The sequence below is a fragment of the Scardinius erythrophthalmus genome (assembly GCF_964197995.2).
Source record: "Scardinius erythrophthalmus genome assembly, chromosome: 10".
NCBI lineage: Eukaryota > Metazoa > Chordata > Actinopteri > Cypriniformes > Leuciscidae > Scardinius > Scardinius erythrophthalmus.
Genome location: NC_138230.1, coordinates 13,344,144 through 13,359,534, shown reverse-complemented (window position 1 = coordinate 13,359,534; position 15,391 = coordinate 13,344,144). Strand labels below are relative to the sequence as shown.

The window sequence follows — 15,391 nt, the reverse complement described above, 5'->3', positions numbered from 1 at the left end:
TCAGTTGCACGTTTATTATAATTAAGAAGTTACATACTGATTATTAAATAAAAATAGGCTAAAAAATAGATGCAAAGAAAGAGACAAACCAAGTTCACATCTTCAACACTGAATTATTAGATTCATAGATCATGAACACTGTTCAGAATTTATGGTAACCATGAAGTAGATGAAATATTGCTTGCTGTCAACAGTAAAGGGTATTTATAATTACATCATAATGAAAGATGTAAGTATAAATCCCTCAACATCTGTTTGTCAAGTCACAGTTCAGAATTATTAAAAATGAGCATTCATAACTGTCCAATAACACACTATTTCCAATCCCATTCTCTCTAAACAGGCTTTGACACTTACAAGTAAGTAGCCACTGATTGCACTCGTAATACACTTTGCTGCCATATCTTCATCCAAAAACAGACTCTATATAGCCATATATAATGTCTGTGGTCATGTGTTCTTATATGAAACAGAAGGCACCCATCCTGAAAGATTTTTAAACCCCTTATACTCAAGAACTTCTCATTAGCTAGAAAGAAAATAGTTGCACTGATGTGTGTTTCTGTCAAACCCCCAAGTCTTTGCCTTTGGGGTTTGTCAGTTTTGCTTTAAAAGTATATTAACAGCTTGGGTTGAATTATAAAAGCAGAGAAATCTCCTCCAGGATCTAGGTTTGTCGGTCCCGGTTAAAGAAATGGATGAAACTTGTGCACTCTCTTGTTCTCAACCATGCAACCTATTAATACTTCTCTCTGTTTTCTCTCTCTGTTTTTGAAGCATTTGCTCATTACTCTTTCTTTTCCTCTGTTGAAGCCGCATCGTCCTTGCCGTCGGGCTTTTTGGGCGCCGGGCTGTCCAGGAAAAAGTCGTTGCAGGCCACGGTCAGCGCCCCCATGAGGATGATGAACTCGGTGAAGTCCACCTCGCCATCGTTATTGGAATCCAGGTCATTCATCACTCGTTCCACCGCATCTTTATCTTGAGCGTTCTGTGGGAAGACAAAAAGAAAGTTTAAAGTGAGTATCAAAACACTATAAAAAACGTCTGAATGGTTAGGGCTTAATCAGTGCTGGGTAGATTACTTGTTAAAGATTACAAATTACATGATGAAAATTGTTAGTTATGTAATCTATTAGATTACATTTTAGGTGGTGTAATTTGACTACCTTTGGATTACTTTTATATTACTTTTGACCTAACTTGTTTGTCACATAGAATTGAATAGGAATATTTTGTAGCATATTTAAATGAAAATACAAAGAGAATGCAAATATATTCCATTCTTTATCAACAACATGAAGTCCATTAAACATTGCATTACGTCAGGGTTTTCCAAATTAGGGTTTGTGAAGGAACTGCAGGGTTCTTGAGTTGATGGAAAAGCTAATAAATAATTGAATCATACAATTTTTGTATAAAAAATAACAATTACTAAATATATATATATATATATATATATATATATATATATATATTCTGTTTACCTGCATGTCTTGTGACCATTAACCAACATTAATATAGAGAATTATATGTAAAAAGTAATCAATAAAAAAGTAACTGTAATCTGATTACGAGCATTTTCGAAGATAATATAATCTAATTACAAGTACTTAATTTTTGGAATCTCATGTAATCCAGATTACATGTAATCAGTTACTATCCATTACTGGGCCCTATGTACTGTGTTAATATGAAGAGGTTTTTCACTTGTTTTTTAGAATTTGAATTAAAGGGTTAAATTAAATGTAGGGAAATTCAACGATTAATGTCCTGGTACGTTTTTTTTTTCTTAAAGTATGTATAAATGTGCTAAATATGTGTAAAAGTGAAATGCAAATGGGGCGAAAGTGACAATATGTGGTGATAATTTCATTTTGAAACCCTGAAAACTCTATAAGTTGAGTAGAAAATATTATGGCAAAGTGTGTTGCAGGAGGAACTCTGGGTATGTTAATGACAGGGAATGTATGTGCACTTCAGTCGAAAGAGCCAGAAGCTGAATCACATACATGATGTTTGCATGAGACAATTACAGGGTCACTGAACCTTTAAAAAGTTATCATATGGGCGTTTCTGTAACTTGCTGTAAATGCAAATCTGAGCTTGTGTAACAGGTTGTGTCACATTTGTTTTAGTAGGTATTTAAAGTAATCTGTTTTGCAGAAGTTGTGAAGAATTAATGTGTGTGTGTGTGGGGGTGGGGGGGGGGGTGAAAGAAAAACCTCTATAATATTTTTTGAAGAAGTAAATACTAAATTGAAGTGAAAACTAAAACTAAATCAAAATTGATTGATTTACTATTTCATTTCTTAATACTTGGTCATTTACTTATTGTTAACAATGAATTGGTGCATAATAATCCAGATTTTTTTTTTTTTTTTATCAACCACTCCCTTCCAAACCCATGCTTCCATTCTGATTTGGAACACCCACTTTGCATGATGCAATCAAATCCTGAAGGATAAAATCAAGCTCCGCCCTCTTTTTGGTTAATATGTTATTTGTGATTTGGCTTTGAAATATGCCAGTACATAAAATAAGTAAAATAAGATGCAAAAGTTTTGTAATTATGCATAATTCTTCTCACCCCGAGATAATTTCCCAGCTCCTCCGTCAGCAGTTCCCTTAGTTCCCCTCGGCTGAGCGTGTATTTGTCTCCTTCCTTCCCGGAATACTTATGAAAAGTCTTGATGAGCATCTGCATGGCACTTTCCAAGTTGGAGCTGGGTTCTTTGGACATGCTGCAAGGTGGTTAAAAAGGTCAAAGGTTAGATACAATGACATGACGCGCCCCTCGCTAGACCCTGCTGCATGTATGGTCACATGACTAGCATGGGTGGAGCTTTGGCTCAATCAATGCTGGCACAAACACACGTTTTGGACTATGGGTGAAAACAATGTTCTCTCAATCATTTGTTTGAGATAATATCCTTACTGTTTTGGGGGGGTTATTTGATTTAGGGGAAAATTAGAGGTTCTGATTAGGGGTTTGTCACTCAAAAAGCAACATTCTTACACATCACACTTTGAGCGTGGCATCTTGGATCTTCTCTCTCCGGGTTCAGCAAGCTACTGCGCATGTAGAAACAGACACAGTCATTGATGAGGTGCAACAGAAGACGAGAAAGAGCATGAACAGCATTTGGCAAAAGTACTGATGGAAGGCTGAACGTTTTGCTTCAGTGTTATGGCTGTATTTTGGTTTTCTAGAAACCAACTTAACATGTAATTTTGATGTCCCAGATACACAGAGAGGTAACGTTAGACCTCTAACATTAGTACTGTGGTTCTGAAGTTTTGGCACTTTATGAGAGACATACACCGTTAAAAATATAGGTTCTTTTATGGCATCGATGGTTCCCCATGAAGAACCTTTTACATCCATGAATCTTTCAATTATAATGGTTCATTTAAGAACTGTTCACTAAAAGGTTCTTTGGGGAACCAAAAATGTTTCTTCTATTGGTGTCACTGCAAAAAAAAAAAAACTTTGGAACCTTGATTTTTAAGTGTATAGGTACACTTAGATGTACATCCAAATCCTGATTAGATCAATTGTTCTAGTATTCTGTCTTGAACACTCATTAGTTGTATGTGAACGCTTGCCTGCTCACAGCTAAATCATCTGTTGCTCATGTAACAGAGGCCGCATCTCTCAAATGGAAACCACAAGTGAAACATAAAACTGTCAAAATGAAGATAAAACTACTGGCAAGTTCCCCAGGGAAGCTTCTTCCAAGTAATCCGAGGCTCTCGTGAAGACGCAAACACACACAATGCGCACCTGAAACTGTCCTAAAGCAAATCCATTAGTTAATTTTGAAGATAGAGGCCAAAGTTAAGTGGAAGAAAGAGTTCTGTAGAATATAATCATGAGAACCAAAATAAACAGTGTAAAATGAAGAAGAAAGCATAGACTGATTACTGAAATTAATAATTACAAATGGATTAAGATCAATTTAATGGTAAAATGCATTATTGTTGTCCCATTTCTTACATGTCTGTATTAAATAGCAGCATAACTGAATTGAGACTTTAAATTACTCTAGAGGCCTTCGGAGGCCTTCGTGCTCAGCTCTTTATTTGAAGTACTTCACCATCTAATTTAACTAATTAGTTAAGCTAAGAGAGTGCCTAATTAGGAAGCTCAAATGGCAACATGCGGATTTGGAACAAATACTGGTGAACTCTACAGCTCTCAGGAACTAAAACCGAGAACCATTGTTCATGAAATGGACACTAACTAGAAAGGTCAGAATAGTTTTAATGTCCCGCAAAGCCATTAAAACTGGAAGCTTTTTAGGACAAAGCGGCTATAAGGCAACAGAAGATAGAACATAAGACAAATGGAAAAAAGTAAACTAAAAGGTGAAATGATGGCACATTTTTTTTGTAGGACAGAAGGAAACAAGAAGCGCATCCTCATTAGCCGTATCAGAATAGAACGGACACAGTGAGGCCATGACAACCAAGATGAGAATGGTAACGTAACACCAAGTGACCTAGTGACACTAAGGAAACTGACCGTTCTTTGACATGTAAAGTAGAAGAGATTAATTTATTTACATAAGAACAAATGCTTTTTAATCTAAATCTAACTCATTTGATGATATAGACCCAAAAAGGACATTTACATAAATCAAAATCAATGACATAACCATAAATTAAGGATTGCCATGTATAGTGAATACAGGTAAAGTGGGACACTAAATTATTAGATTATATTTGTATATGGATATATTTTAAAATGTATATTTTGGAAAGTTTTTCACTTTACCTGTATTCGTGCGGCACTAGTCCTACTATATAGATAGACAGATAGATAGATAGATAGATAGATAGATAGATAGATAGATAGATAGATAGATAGATAGATAGATAGATAGATAGATAGATAGATAGATAGATAGATAGATAGATAGCACTGAGCTATGAACATATTTGAATAAGACTAGCAGAAAAGTAGATAATCCAATCGGGAAGAGCAATAATTAGCTTTCTGCTGTGAGAGAAAGGAGTCCTTTCTCTCGTCTGAGCTGTCTGTCTTACCTGAATGCCTACGGAGAGCTTCCTTTGTCTGTAATGAAGTGCAGGAGATAGTGATAGACAGCCGGAGAGCTGAGGAACAGATGAGGGGAGAGAGAGAACCTCTGGGGTTTAAATATCACTCACTCTGCCCCCTCCTTTCTCAAGAGCATCTCCCGCATCTTCAGTTTCGGCACCCCTCCCATACTCTCTTCCTTTAGTTCACCTGCCAATATAAGGGCCATTTGACCCCGTCATGCCAGTTGACTCGACACAAGAAGACTCTACAGGCCAGTGGAGTTTGCATTACAGTCCTTTATTGTTGAGTAGCTGGAGATGGTCAATCATACAGCATAGAAAATGAAGTATGTGGTCAGTTGAGCAGTATTGAGCAGCTACACTTAATGAAAAACTCATGCATTTGTTCAAAAGACAGTTTTATGTTACCTATAGGTAGAGCTGGTGACTACTTCTGTTTGACTGACAAAACTGGATTAACATCAAGCTTGAAGTTCAATTTTACAGTTTACACCACATGGTCAAAACGTTAGTAAGGTGTGATGACGTTATAATGCTAATGAGGCCTAGCAACACCACCAGACACGACTGATTTGGAGTCGGACACACCAAAGTAAACAGGCGGTTTTAGATGGCCAGGATATACATGACAGCATGAGATAAACGAGAGCTCATTAGCATGATCTAAATGAGCCCTTTTTAGGCAGCGTAGGATTTCTCACTGATGTAGGCTATACATATCTGTATAATGCATAATGTAGTATGTAAAATGTATTATGTAAGCTGCTTTAATGGCTATATAGTGAAAGTACCTGTGCATTTGTCTCTTCTTCTTCCATGTTATTGCTTTCATAAATGTCTCATGACTTTACACTAGATGCGATATCAAAATTCATTGAATCATTGATAATTAGTGAAAAATTCAAGGAACAGCTAGATAAGGTTCCTCGTCAGGCCGTTGTCACATGGGTTGTCTAGAACACGACTAACATAACCGTCAATACATGATGAGATACAACATTAATGTTTGTAATGTCACTAATCAATATATTATTAGCTAGATTGAATCTATCTATAATGTTTTTAAAAGGATTTTTTTTTTTTCAAATGTTAAAGGAACATTCCATTTTATAATTTTTCAAACATGGGAAAGTTACTTTTAAATGTTCTCTAAACATTCTGAAACAATTAGTAACACATAAAAAATGTTAGACCAATGTCCAACTAAAACGTTTCAGGGGGAAAAAAAAGTTCCATGAATGATAATGTTTTTGTTTTCTCAGCGTTTTGAGAACATTATTAAAGACCAGACAACTTTCCGTTCTAGGAATAATGTTCATAACTTTTAACACAACCTTGCCAGAATGTTAACCAAAGTTCTGAGAATGTTCCATGTTATCTGGGTATCTAGCTATGTGCTAAACATAGGCTAACATGCTAGTTGTGATCATATCACAAGTATTAAATGTGTTTAAAAGTGCAAAATATAAGTTAAACTGGTTAATTATTATGTTAATATAGTCTTTCAAGACATTTAATCTTTGCAAAGGTGTTTAGTAGAAGCCATATCCCCACTTTAGAGACCAACACATAACAAAAAACAAAACAAAAGAAAAACACCTAAATATGTGGAGGCGAATATGGTTAAGATAAATGTGAATGAGTGATTACTGAAGTGCGATTCTTATGTCAATCTTATTAACTGTCTTCAGGGGTCTAACCTTAGTGAACCAATACTGTGGGATGACTTGGGGCTCCCACGGGGCCACGATGGTCCCCTGGTGTGGATTCCATCCCAAAGGCTTTTAATTATTGAGCGTCAGCTATCATAAGCACACTAAGCATCTGATATTCCAGCTCTTGAGGCGAAGCACTAAGATGGACAGCATGTGAAAGTCAGCTAATGGAGGATGTCAGAGAGAGTTAGATCCAAGTACATGAGCCAGAAAGCATGCCATAAAACTACATTATTCAAAAGCAAATCTGTTTATTCGCATGCAAACAAGGCCCGGAAATGTGAACAACATAGTATGTGGACTGCATAGTGTTCCCATGTGCGCCACAAACGCAAGTCCCACATTTGAATGGCGACGGAATATGTTAAATTCCTGCAGAAGGGCATTTCATCAAACAAAAGTGCTGTTTTTACACTTCTGCAACACTGGAAAATACATAGTACATTTACGACTAGCACCGAAGTCGACTGAGAAAGTGGCACAAACATAATGGATACTTAATAATGCCTAAATGTAAGCTATAAAACCGATGTCTGTTCTTCATTCACGGATGTTTTGTGGAGATATTGGAGAGGGGATACAGTGGTTGCAGTACCCTTACAACAAATCTGGCTCAAACAAAAGGACATAATGATAAGTTATTGCACCCCTATGGCCGTTTGTCACATTTGGGGCTGTCGACACACACACACACACACACACACACACACATTATTATTACAAAAATGAATCACAGGCATGAACTAATTTGCATACAATCAGAAATTAGTATTATTAAGAATGCTACACCTCTTTGTAGTAATAAAATTGGTAGTGTATTGGCCAGGTTTCGAATGTATGTAGTAAAATATCACAATAATGAAAATGACGAATAAAACAAACACAGAAGCATTTGAATCGCGACAATCTCGACTTCCTCAAGCTCCTACGACGCTTCCTCTGTTTTGATCTTCTCTTCAGCTTTATTCTCTTCAGCTTTATTCTCTTCAGCTTTCGCTCCTTCCTGTTCCACATCTGTTTTTTTCTCTTCCTCTGGCTTCTGCTCTTCGGCCGCTGCCTTCTCGACCACTGGCTTGTCTTCTTTCTCCGCCTCCTTTGCCGCCTGTGGCTCTGCCTTGGGCTCTGCCTTTGCATTGGCTGCCGCATCAGCCTGCGTCTCCTGGGTTGAACTCTCTGCTTGTGCTTCTTTTTCCAAACAACGCTGGTCGCTGAGAGTCTGCGCCAGATAGCCAACCAGATTCATATACTCCTGGAAGCTGACCTTCCCATCCTGGTTGTTGTCAAGCTGTTCACGAATGTTTTTAACTGCATCATTGTCCTCTGAGCCCTAAACACAAAGTTCCTCAGATGTTAATCTCTCATGCAACAGGTTTGTGGCTTGTATTGATTGTCATTTAAATGGTCATTTAAACTGCTGATAGTGATACAACATCCAAAATAGATTCTAAATTATTATTAATAAATGGATTTTTTTTAAAGATAGAAGTCTTTTCTTCTCTATTGTGATGGATATCTGAGGCTTGCGTAGCATTAGCCTCAACTTTAACTGTTAGAAGCAGCTTCTTGAACAAGAAAAAATGTAGGGTTAGGACTTGATTTTGTCTATTGGGAATCGATTGGATGGTTGTGGTTTGCTATTGGTCGATCTCATGTGAGTGACAGGTTGTCCCACCCTCACGCCAGTAAACACATCAGAAAAAAAAGAGTTCGCAAAAAACAAACAAATGCGAATTAGGTGCGTTTCCATCAAGTTGATGATGACGGTGGTGTCGGTAACCTAGTAACCAACAGTAAATAAAACACCATCAGCGGAAACAGCCGATTAGTCACGTGGTTTAATGTTCGCTACGTCAGAATTTATTTGGCAAATGCGTTTCCATCTCCCATTATTCGCATCAACTCTTTTTCGCAAAAACCACCTCAAGCGAGCGTAAAAACGTTTTTGTGAAATTAAGGGATTTTTTTCCAAAATCTGTGTTTCTATCACTCGTTTCTGATGCGATACTTCAAAATGCGCATAAAAGCAGGGTGATGGAAACATAGCATCTGCAAGAGGGAGGTGAAGCTTAAAGGAACACTCCACCATTTTTTGAAATAGGGCTTATTCACTTTCTTTCCTACATTTAGATAGGTGGGCAAATGCATTTTTGTCTCAGTGCATGCATTGTTTTAGTTTGACAGGGTCGGCGCTAGCTTAGCTTAGCATAATGAATGGAATCCTTTGTTGCCAGCTAGCATGTCCTGAGTAAAAGTGATATAAAAAATAAAAAAAAAACACCTAATTACTTCTTGTGGCCTGCGTATTCACAACAAGTACAAATAGTGATGCAGATTAACACTAGGCGATTTCCTAGGCAGATATTGACTTATATATTAAGGACTATATTAGGGGGAAGCACAGGCGAAGCACTGCTACTTGGGCGTGATATCTCTGCGCCCAAGTAGCAGTGCTTCGCCTGTGCTTCCCCCTAATATAGTCCAAAGTCAATATCTGCATAGGAAATCGCCTAGTGTTAATCTGCATCGCTATTTGTACTTGTTGTGAATACGCAGGCCACAAGAAGTAATTAGGTGTTTTTTTTTTTTTTATATCACTTTTACTCAGGACATGCTAGCTGGCAACAAAGGAGTTTGGTTTCTGCTCAGCTCATCAAAGTCCAGATAATAAGGAACTGCTCAAAAAAGAAATAGACCAGGGCCGACCTGTAGCCATGGAAAAATCGAGTGTACTGAAAGACGAATATGGTAACTGAATGATGGCTGAATTTCAAATAATGTTTTTGCTAGATTTAACAAAACTGAACGCAGCTTCTAACCGTCAGAATGTTCTTCAGTTGGCTCTTCAGAAGGCTCTCGAACTCCTTTCCTCCGATGCTTTCCTTGCCCTTGGACGACTTCAGGTAGACACCCACCACGTTTTTAATTGCTGCCTCCATCTTTGCTTTCGCTCTACAACAAGATGAAAAGAACATTTAGTAGACAGCTGACATTAGGGATGCACGGATATGACCAACAAAATGTTACTGTACACTATTTTGTTGAAATAAATAAAAAATGAAATACTAAAAATCAATCATTTTAAATGCTACATGTGAATTTAAGCATCACAGCATTATAATGTACAGTATAAACATGGAAAATATTTGTTTTTAGATTTGCTAAAGATTACAATACCGTTCAAAAGATAAGTAGGGCCTACGATTTTTGTTTTGTTTTTGAAAGAATTTTCTTATGCTCACCAATGCAGCATTTATTTGGTCAGTATAAACACTAATATTGCGAAATAATATTACAATTTTAAATAACCGTTTTCTATTTGAATATATTTGAAAATGTCATTTATTTCTGTGATGCCAAGCTGAACTTTCAGCATCATTACTCCAGTCTTCAGTGTCACATGATCCTCCAGAAATCATTCTAATGTGCTGATTTGATGCTCAAGAAACATTTCAATATTATTCAACAGTTGGGCTTAATATTTTTTCAGTACTCTAAGATTAAGAGAAAGTTCAAAAGAACAGCATTTATTTGAAGCAGAAATCTTTTGTAATCAATGTAATGCATCCTTGCTAAATGAAAGTATTAATTTCCTTTAAAAACACTTTTAAACAGTAGTGTGCATTTAACTGTAAATTATATATTAGTGTTTTTAAAGAGTAAATTACATGAGCTTTGATAATAGCAATCTAACAGGGAAATTGCAATAGATAGATAGATAGATAGATAGATAGATAGATAGATAGATAGATAGATAGATAGATAGATAGATAGATAGATAGATAGATAGATAGATTCGATCTAAATAATAATATATTGATTAGCGACATTACAAATATTAATGTTGTATCCCATCATGCATTGACGGTAATGTAAATATAAGTTTAATAAACAAACCCTAACCCTATGAAGGAGTGGGGTCATTCGGTGGTTGGCGACATGCCAAGCTCTTAACAAGTTAGAGACAACACTCTGGCCACAGTACCTGAGAGTGTACTAGGGTGTGGAGAATGGAAATCTTGGGGGTTAGAACTGACAGTCAATTGCAGATAAGGGAAGAGAGAAGAAAGAGGCAAGTCGCCAGTGGCTGTCCTGATCTTTGATAGGTCATCTGATCTACCGATGACCAAACCACACAGCGGCTTCATGTTTCTCAAGGGATTACCGACAGCTCAAACATCCCTTCTTTCACTCACTCACTCACTCACTCCTTTTTTCTGTAGTTTGTTCCTCTTGCTCTTCACACCTCTTTTAATATAAAGAATTTAGTCCTGCTTTTAACTTTCTTTCTTTCTTTTCTCACGGATAAGATTTCACCTATGCAGGCACACGTTCACTCTCTCTCGCATTCCACTACACAATTTTTTACTGGCTTGTCAAAGTTTCGAAGGAAATGCCAATAGCCAATCGCCTTGTCTCAATGAAGACATGGCATTACTCAGATTCTTTGATGAGGTGCAGACGGTCATAACTCAGCTATGTTCGGCATGAAGATCAGATTTTTGGGTAATTTTCCGAAAACCTCCATTAAAGCGTGTTTGATATATGCAGCGGCAACAATAAGTAAAGACATCTGTAGTGTTGTTGTTATTTGTTAAATAAAACTGGTAACACTTTACACTAAGGTTCATTAGTTAACATTAGTTAATGTATTAACTAACATAAACTAACAATGAGCAATTCATTTGTTACAGTATGTATTAACCTTTGTTAATTTTAGTTAATAAAAATAGAGCTGTTCATGTTAGTTCACAGTGCATTAACTAATGTTAACAAATACAACTATTGATTTTAATAACGTATTAGTAAATGTGGAAATTAATATTAACTAAGATTAATAAATGCTGTGAAAGTATTGTTCATTCTTAGTTCATGCTAATTTAGGTAATTAACTGATGTTAACAAATGAACATTATTGTAAAGTGTTAAAGTAAAACTATTAAAAACCATTTTCTGTATGAAATATAAATATTAGTTGAAACTTACACAAAATTTGTAAATATAGCCTTGGCATCTAACTAAAATACATAAGTTTAAGTTATATAAAAAAAAGACAAAATCTCATAAAAATGACAAACATAACAAAATTAGTGAAACTAATAAAATTACAATGAAAACTGAAAGTATAAAAATAAAAGCTTATTTAAAAATATGATTAAATATTATAATAGGTAGTCGACTGCCTCTAAAAGTGGCAATAATATAAAATGATCCTGTTATAAGAACAGCAGAATGCAGGAACCAATGTTTCAATGCATTAAAAAAAAGGTTCATTTCATTGATAAAATCTTGAACAAAAGAACTAAGTGTCTGCCAAAGATAGAAAACACAACCAATCATTGCTCTTTTACGCAAGTCATTCAGACTTAACCAGAAAGTTACGGCTTGCTTGTTAAGATGAGGATTGGAACCTTGTAATTTGCATAGCTGTACAAACAAAGCTGTACAAAAAAAAAAAAAAAAAAACAGTGACATCCAGCGGTCAGCAAAGGAGCTCTTTGGGTTGTTATTGGAGGTCAAAATCTGTGTAGGTGTGCTTGTCATCCGAGACGGTTTCTAATGCCGCCAAATTAGCTGACGCACATTCACACAGAGTTTCCTCTTATCAGCAGTAATAACCACATCGACAGGTAGTAAGCAATTAAGAAACATGACCATTAGCCTAATTTAATGAGAGAGAGAGAGAGAGAAGGAGATACAGAGATGACGCAGTACGCATATTAAAGTTTCTTGTTTCATAGGCTGTTCGAAAGTGAGAAGGACTCTTTTACGCTAGTGTCGGGTGGAATGGTGCAGGAAATAGACTAGTTTTCTTCCTTGGCACACTCAGCTAATGGTGTCACAATGCAGCAATAAACTATATTATACTTCATATTGGCTGTTGAGTATAAACCCTACATACTCATCTGAGACTACATCTCAAAACCTAGCAGGCTGCCTTTCTAGACTTCAGTGTTGGGCATCACAGACATGTTTTGAATGCCATTGCACCTATGATGCCCTAAAATGCTGTCTGTTACAACATGCACTCTTGAAAATAAAGGTAGCATCAATGGTTCCATGAAGAACCTCTTTCCAAATCAATGGAACCTTTTCATTGCACAAAAGGTTCTTTATAGTGGTATAGATTTTTTTTTTAATGTTCTTTACACTAAGAAAAAAAAAGGTTATTTTAAGGAAAGATTCTTTGGGGAACCCAAAATGTTTCTCCTCAATGAAAACCTCTTTTGAAACTTTGATTTTTAAGAGGGTTTTTTTAATGGTCTGACTGAAAAAATGCTATTTGAAAAAGATTTTGCATGCTACAAAAGTGTCTGCTACTATAAAATGTCCATATATGCCATACAAATATAAACTTTAAATCGGAGAATATAATTTTAAACATATATGAAAAATATTGGTTTGTGCATACCTTAACCAAAAAGGCAAATGTAAACAATGTAAAACACACAGTTGTTTTTTCACCTGATTTGACCCTGCAAATTTCCTTTTGTTGGATATAATCTAATGAGATTATTTTTTGACAAGAATAAAACCAGTGTGTATATGTTTAAGTCATAAAAAGATTAGCCTAGTTATAAATGAGCAAGATAAGTGACTTTCTCAAGGCTGTCTCAAAACCTATGAGCTACCTACCTAGACAGCATTCTCATAAGCACCTATTAACGCAGAAAGCAGCATCCTGACTGAAATAGTGCATCTAGGTGGCAAAATACTGTTGAGTCACAACCCCTACTGTACAGTCAGGATCCAGTCAGCCCTTATCCACTGTACAAACAATGTCTACATGCGCCCTAGATCAAAAGGCCGTCGCTCTGTTGAAGTCAATGCTGTGTTGTTGTCACAAGTCTTACACACCTAACCTTCTCTCCACAATCATATTTCTAGTGACTATAGGCATCGTTCACTGATCCTATTGACTCTTTCAACCCTCGGTCTCAACCCTATCCAGTGCCAGTCGTCAAGACTTATGAATTATTAACGGCTTTGGCCCCTGACCTGGCGATTCCGTGCGCGCTACCCTAGACAGTCTCGAGCTTTAACCCAAAACTCTCTCAGACAGACGGCACGTGGATGGTTAATAAAAAGTAATGAAGCGAGATCTTCCATTAGGCTACTTAAGTGACTCTCCAAAACAGACATGACCTTTTACTGTTCCTAGACGAAATGAATAAATAAATCCGTGCAAACAACCTCAAAAAAAAAAAAAAAAGGAAAAAGGGACGCCGACATGTGCAGTTTAACAACGGACACTCGTGCACTCTACCGTTTCTCTCCAATGCGCAAAAGAGATTGAAAGGTTTGCGTTTCCAAACGGGCGAACGTGATACGCGCGCGCTCGATCACGGTAAAGACAATACCCGCCGCTCGCGTGCGCCATTAAAAATTCACACAGGAACAACTTTGCCAGTGTATAAAAACTCGTGGGGAACAATCTTCAGGTAGTTCTTATTTTCTACACACTGAAATCACGCGTCGATAAAAAAGCTTTTGTGTTAAATGCTTCTCTTCTCTGTTAGCCTAAATGTTCTGAGAAGCACAGTTCTGACTTGGACTTGATTTAATGTTGGCACAGAAGACTTAAAATGTCATAATCTGCAAACATCTAGAATTAATATATGACTACAATTATATTATACATATAGTATAAGTATTAAAATAATTATATACTTGAATAGCCTGATCTTTATAGCATATATGAAGTACATTTTATTTATATTTGATGTTTTACATTATTTTATTTTTAAAACATTTTTTAAAAAATTAACCTTTTTTATCCTTTTAAAGCAATTTTAAAGTCTATTTAAGATCAAAATATATTTATTTTAAGATTCATTTAAAATACAATGCAATACAATAGCAGCAGTCACTGATATCAATTGTGTAATTGTTGGCGCGTAGTCTTAATAAAACGACGCGATTAACCGCTTCAAATCACTGAAGAATAGTTCAGCAAATACGTAAAGATACGCATTGACTGTGTGCGAAAACGGCAGATGTTTTCAGATTCAGCTGGCTGAGGATGGTCGAAGGGTGTTCCTAAAACGTGGCGTTGACACTTACAAAAACTCTCACAAGTTCAAAACTCAAAGTTTTGTGTTTTAAGTAGGCTATTAGTATTAGTCTGTAATGCAAAAGAAACGTATTTTGAAGCACTTACCCTAAAATGGGGACAGAGCGGATTGACAGTTCGCAGTAGCTGCAGTAAACCTCTTTTTTTTTCTTTCCCTTTTCTTCCCTACCTCCAAAAAAAAAAAAAAAAAAAAAAAAAAAAAAAAAAAAACTTGTCAGACTCGAATCTCTTCCGTGATTTTTTTTCGTAAACGTTTTTTGCCCCTGACTCTGACAAATGAAAGGGCGTGTACCTGGAGGAGGGGAACTAAAGGACGAACTTATTTAGTTGCTTTAAACAGGACATTTGAGTTTTGAGATGATTCATAGGCTGAATTTGATATTTCTAATGATGTCTACTGTTGTAACATCAAACATTATCATACGTGAATATAGTTTCACTGTAGAAATTATACTGGGAATCATGGCTGAGCACGGTGAGTTTTGTATGGAGCTTTAGTGGGAAGTACAAAAACTTTAACCCTTACCTGCACAATGTTTGC

General features: G+C 36.3%; 2 protein-coding genes across 2 annotated transcripts; both read right to left on the bottom strand.

Moving 5' to 3' along the window:
- Positions 1 to 257: 257 nt before the first annotated feature.
- s100s (S100 calcium binding protein S) lies at positions 258 to 2,740 on the bottom strand (the record flags this gene model as incomplete). Its single annotated transcript, XM_081376649.1, has 2 exons — positions 258 to 988; positions 2,588 to 2,740. 2 exons carry the CDS (start codon positions 2,738 to 2,740, stop codon positions 788 to 790), a joined length of 354 nt encoding a protein of 117 aa, XP_081232775.1. The 3' UTR covers positions 258 to 787.
- Positions 2,741 to 7,532: 4,792 nt separating this feature from the next.
- s100u (S100 calcium binding protein U) lies at positions 7,533 to 15,017 on the bottom strand. The gene is made up of 3 exons (XM_081377416.1): positions 14,938 to 15,017; positions 9,596 to 9,728; positions 7,533 to 8,106 (listed from the first exon to the last, which is right to left on the bottom strand). The coding sequence occupies exons 2-3, from the start codon at positions 9,713 to 9,715 to the stop codon at positions 7,705 to 7,707; spliced, it is 522 nt and encodes a 173-aa protein (XP_081233542.1). The 5' UTR covers positions 9,716 to 9,728; positions 14,938 to 15,017; the 3' UTR covers positions 7,533 to 7,704.
- Positions 15,018 to 15,391: the final 374 nt, after the last annotated feature.

Coding starts and splice junctions, on each gene's coding strand:
- s100u (XM_081377416.1), bottom strand. CDS start 9,715: ATGGAGGCAGCAATTAAAAACGTGGTGGGTGTCTACCTGAAGTCGTCC. Junction 8,107..9,595: donor AACTGAAGAACATTCTGACG/GTTAGAAGCTGC, acceptor CTTTGTGTTTAG/GGCTCAGAGGACAATGATGC.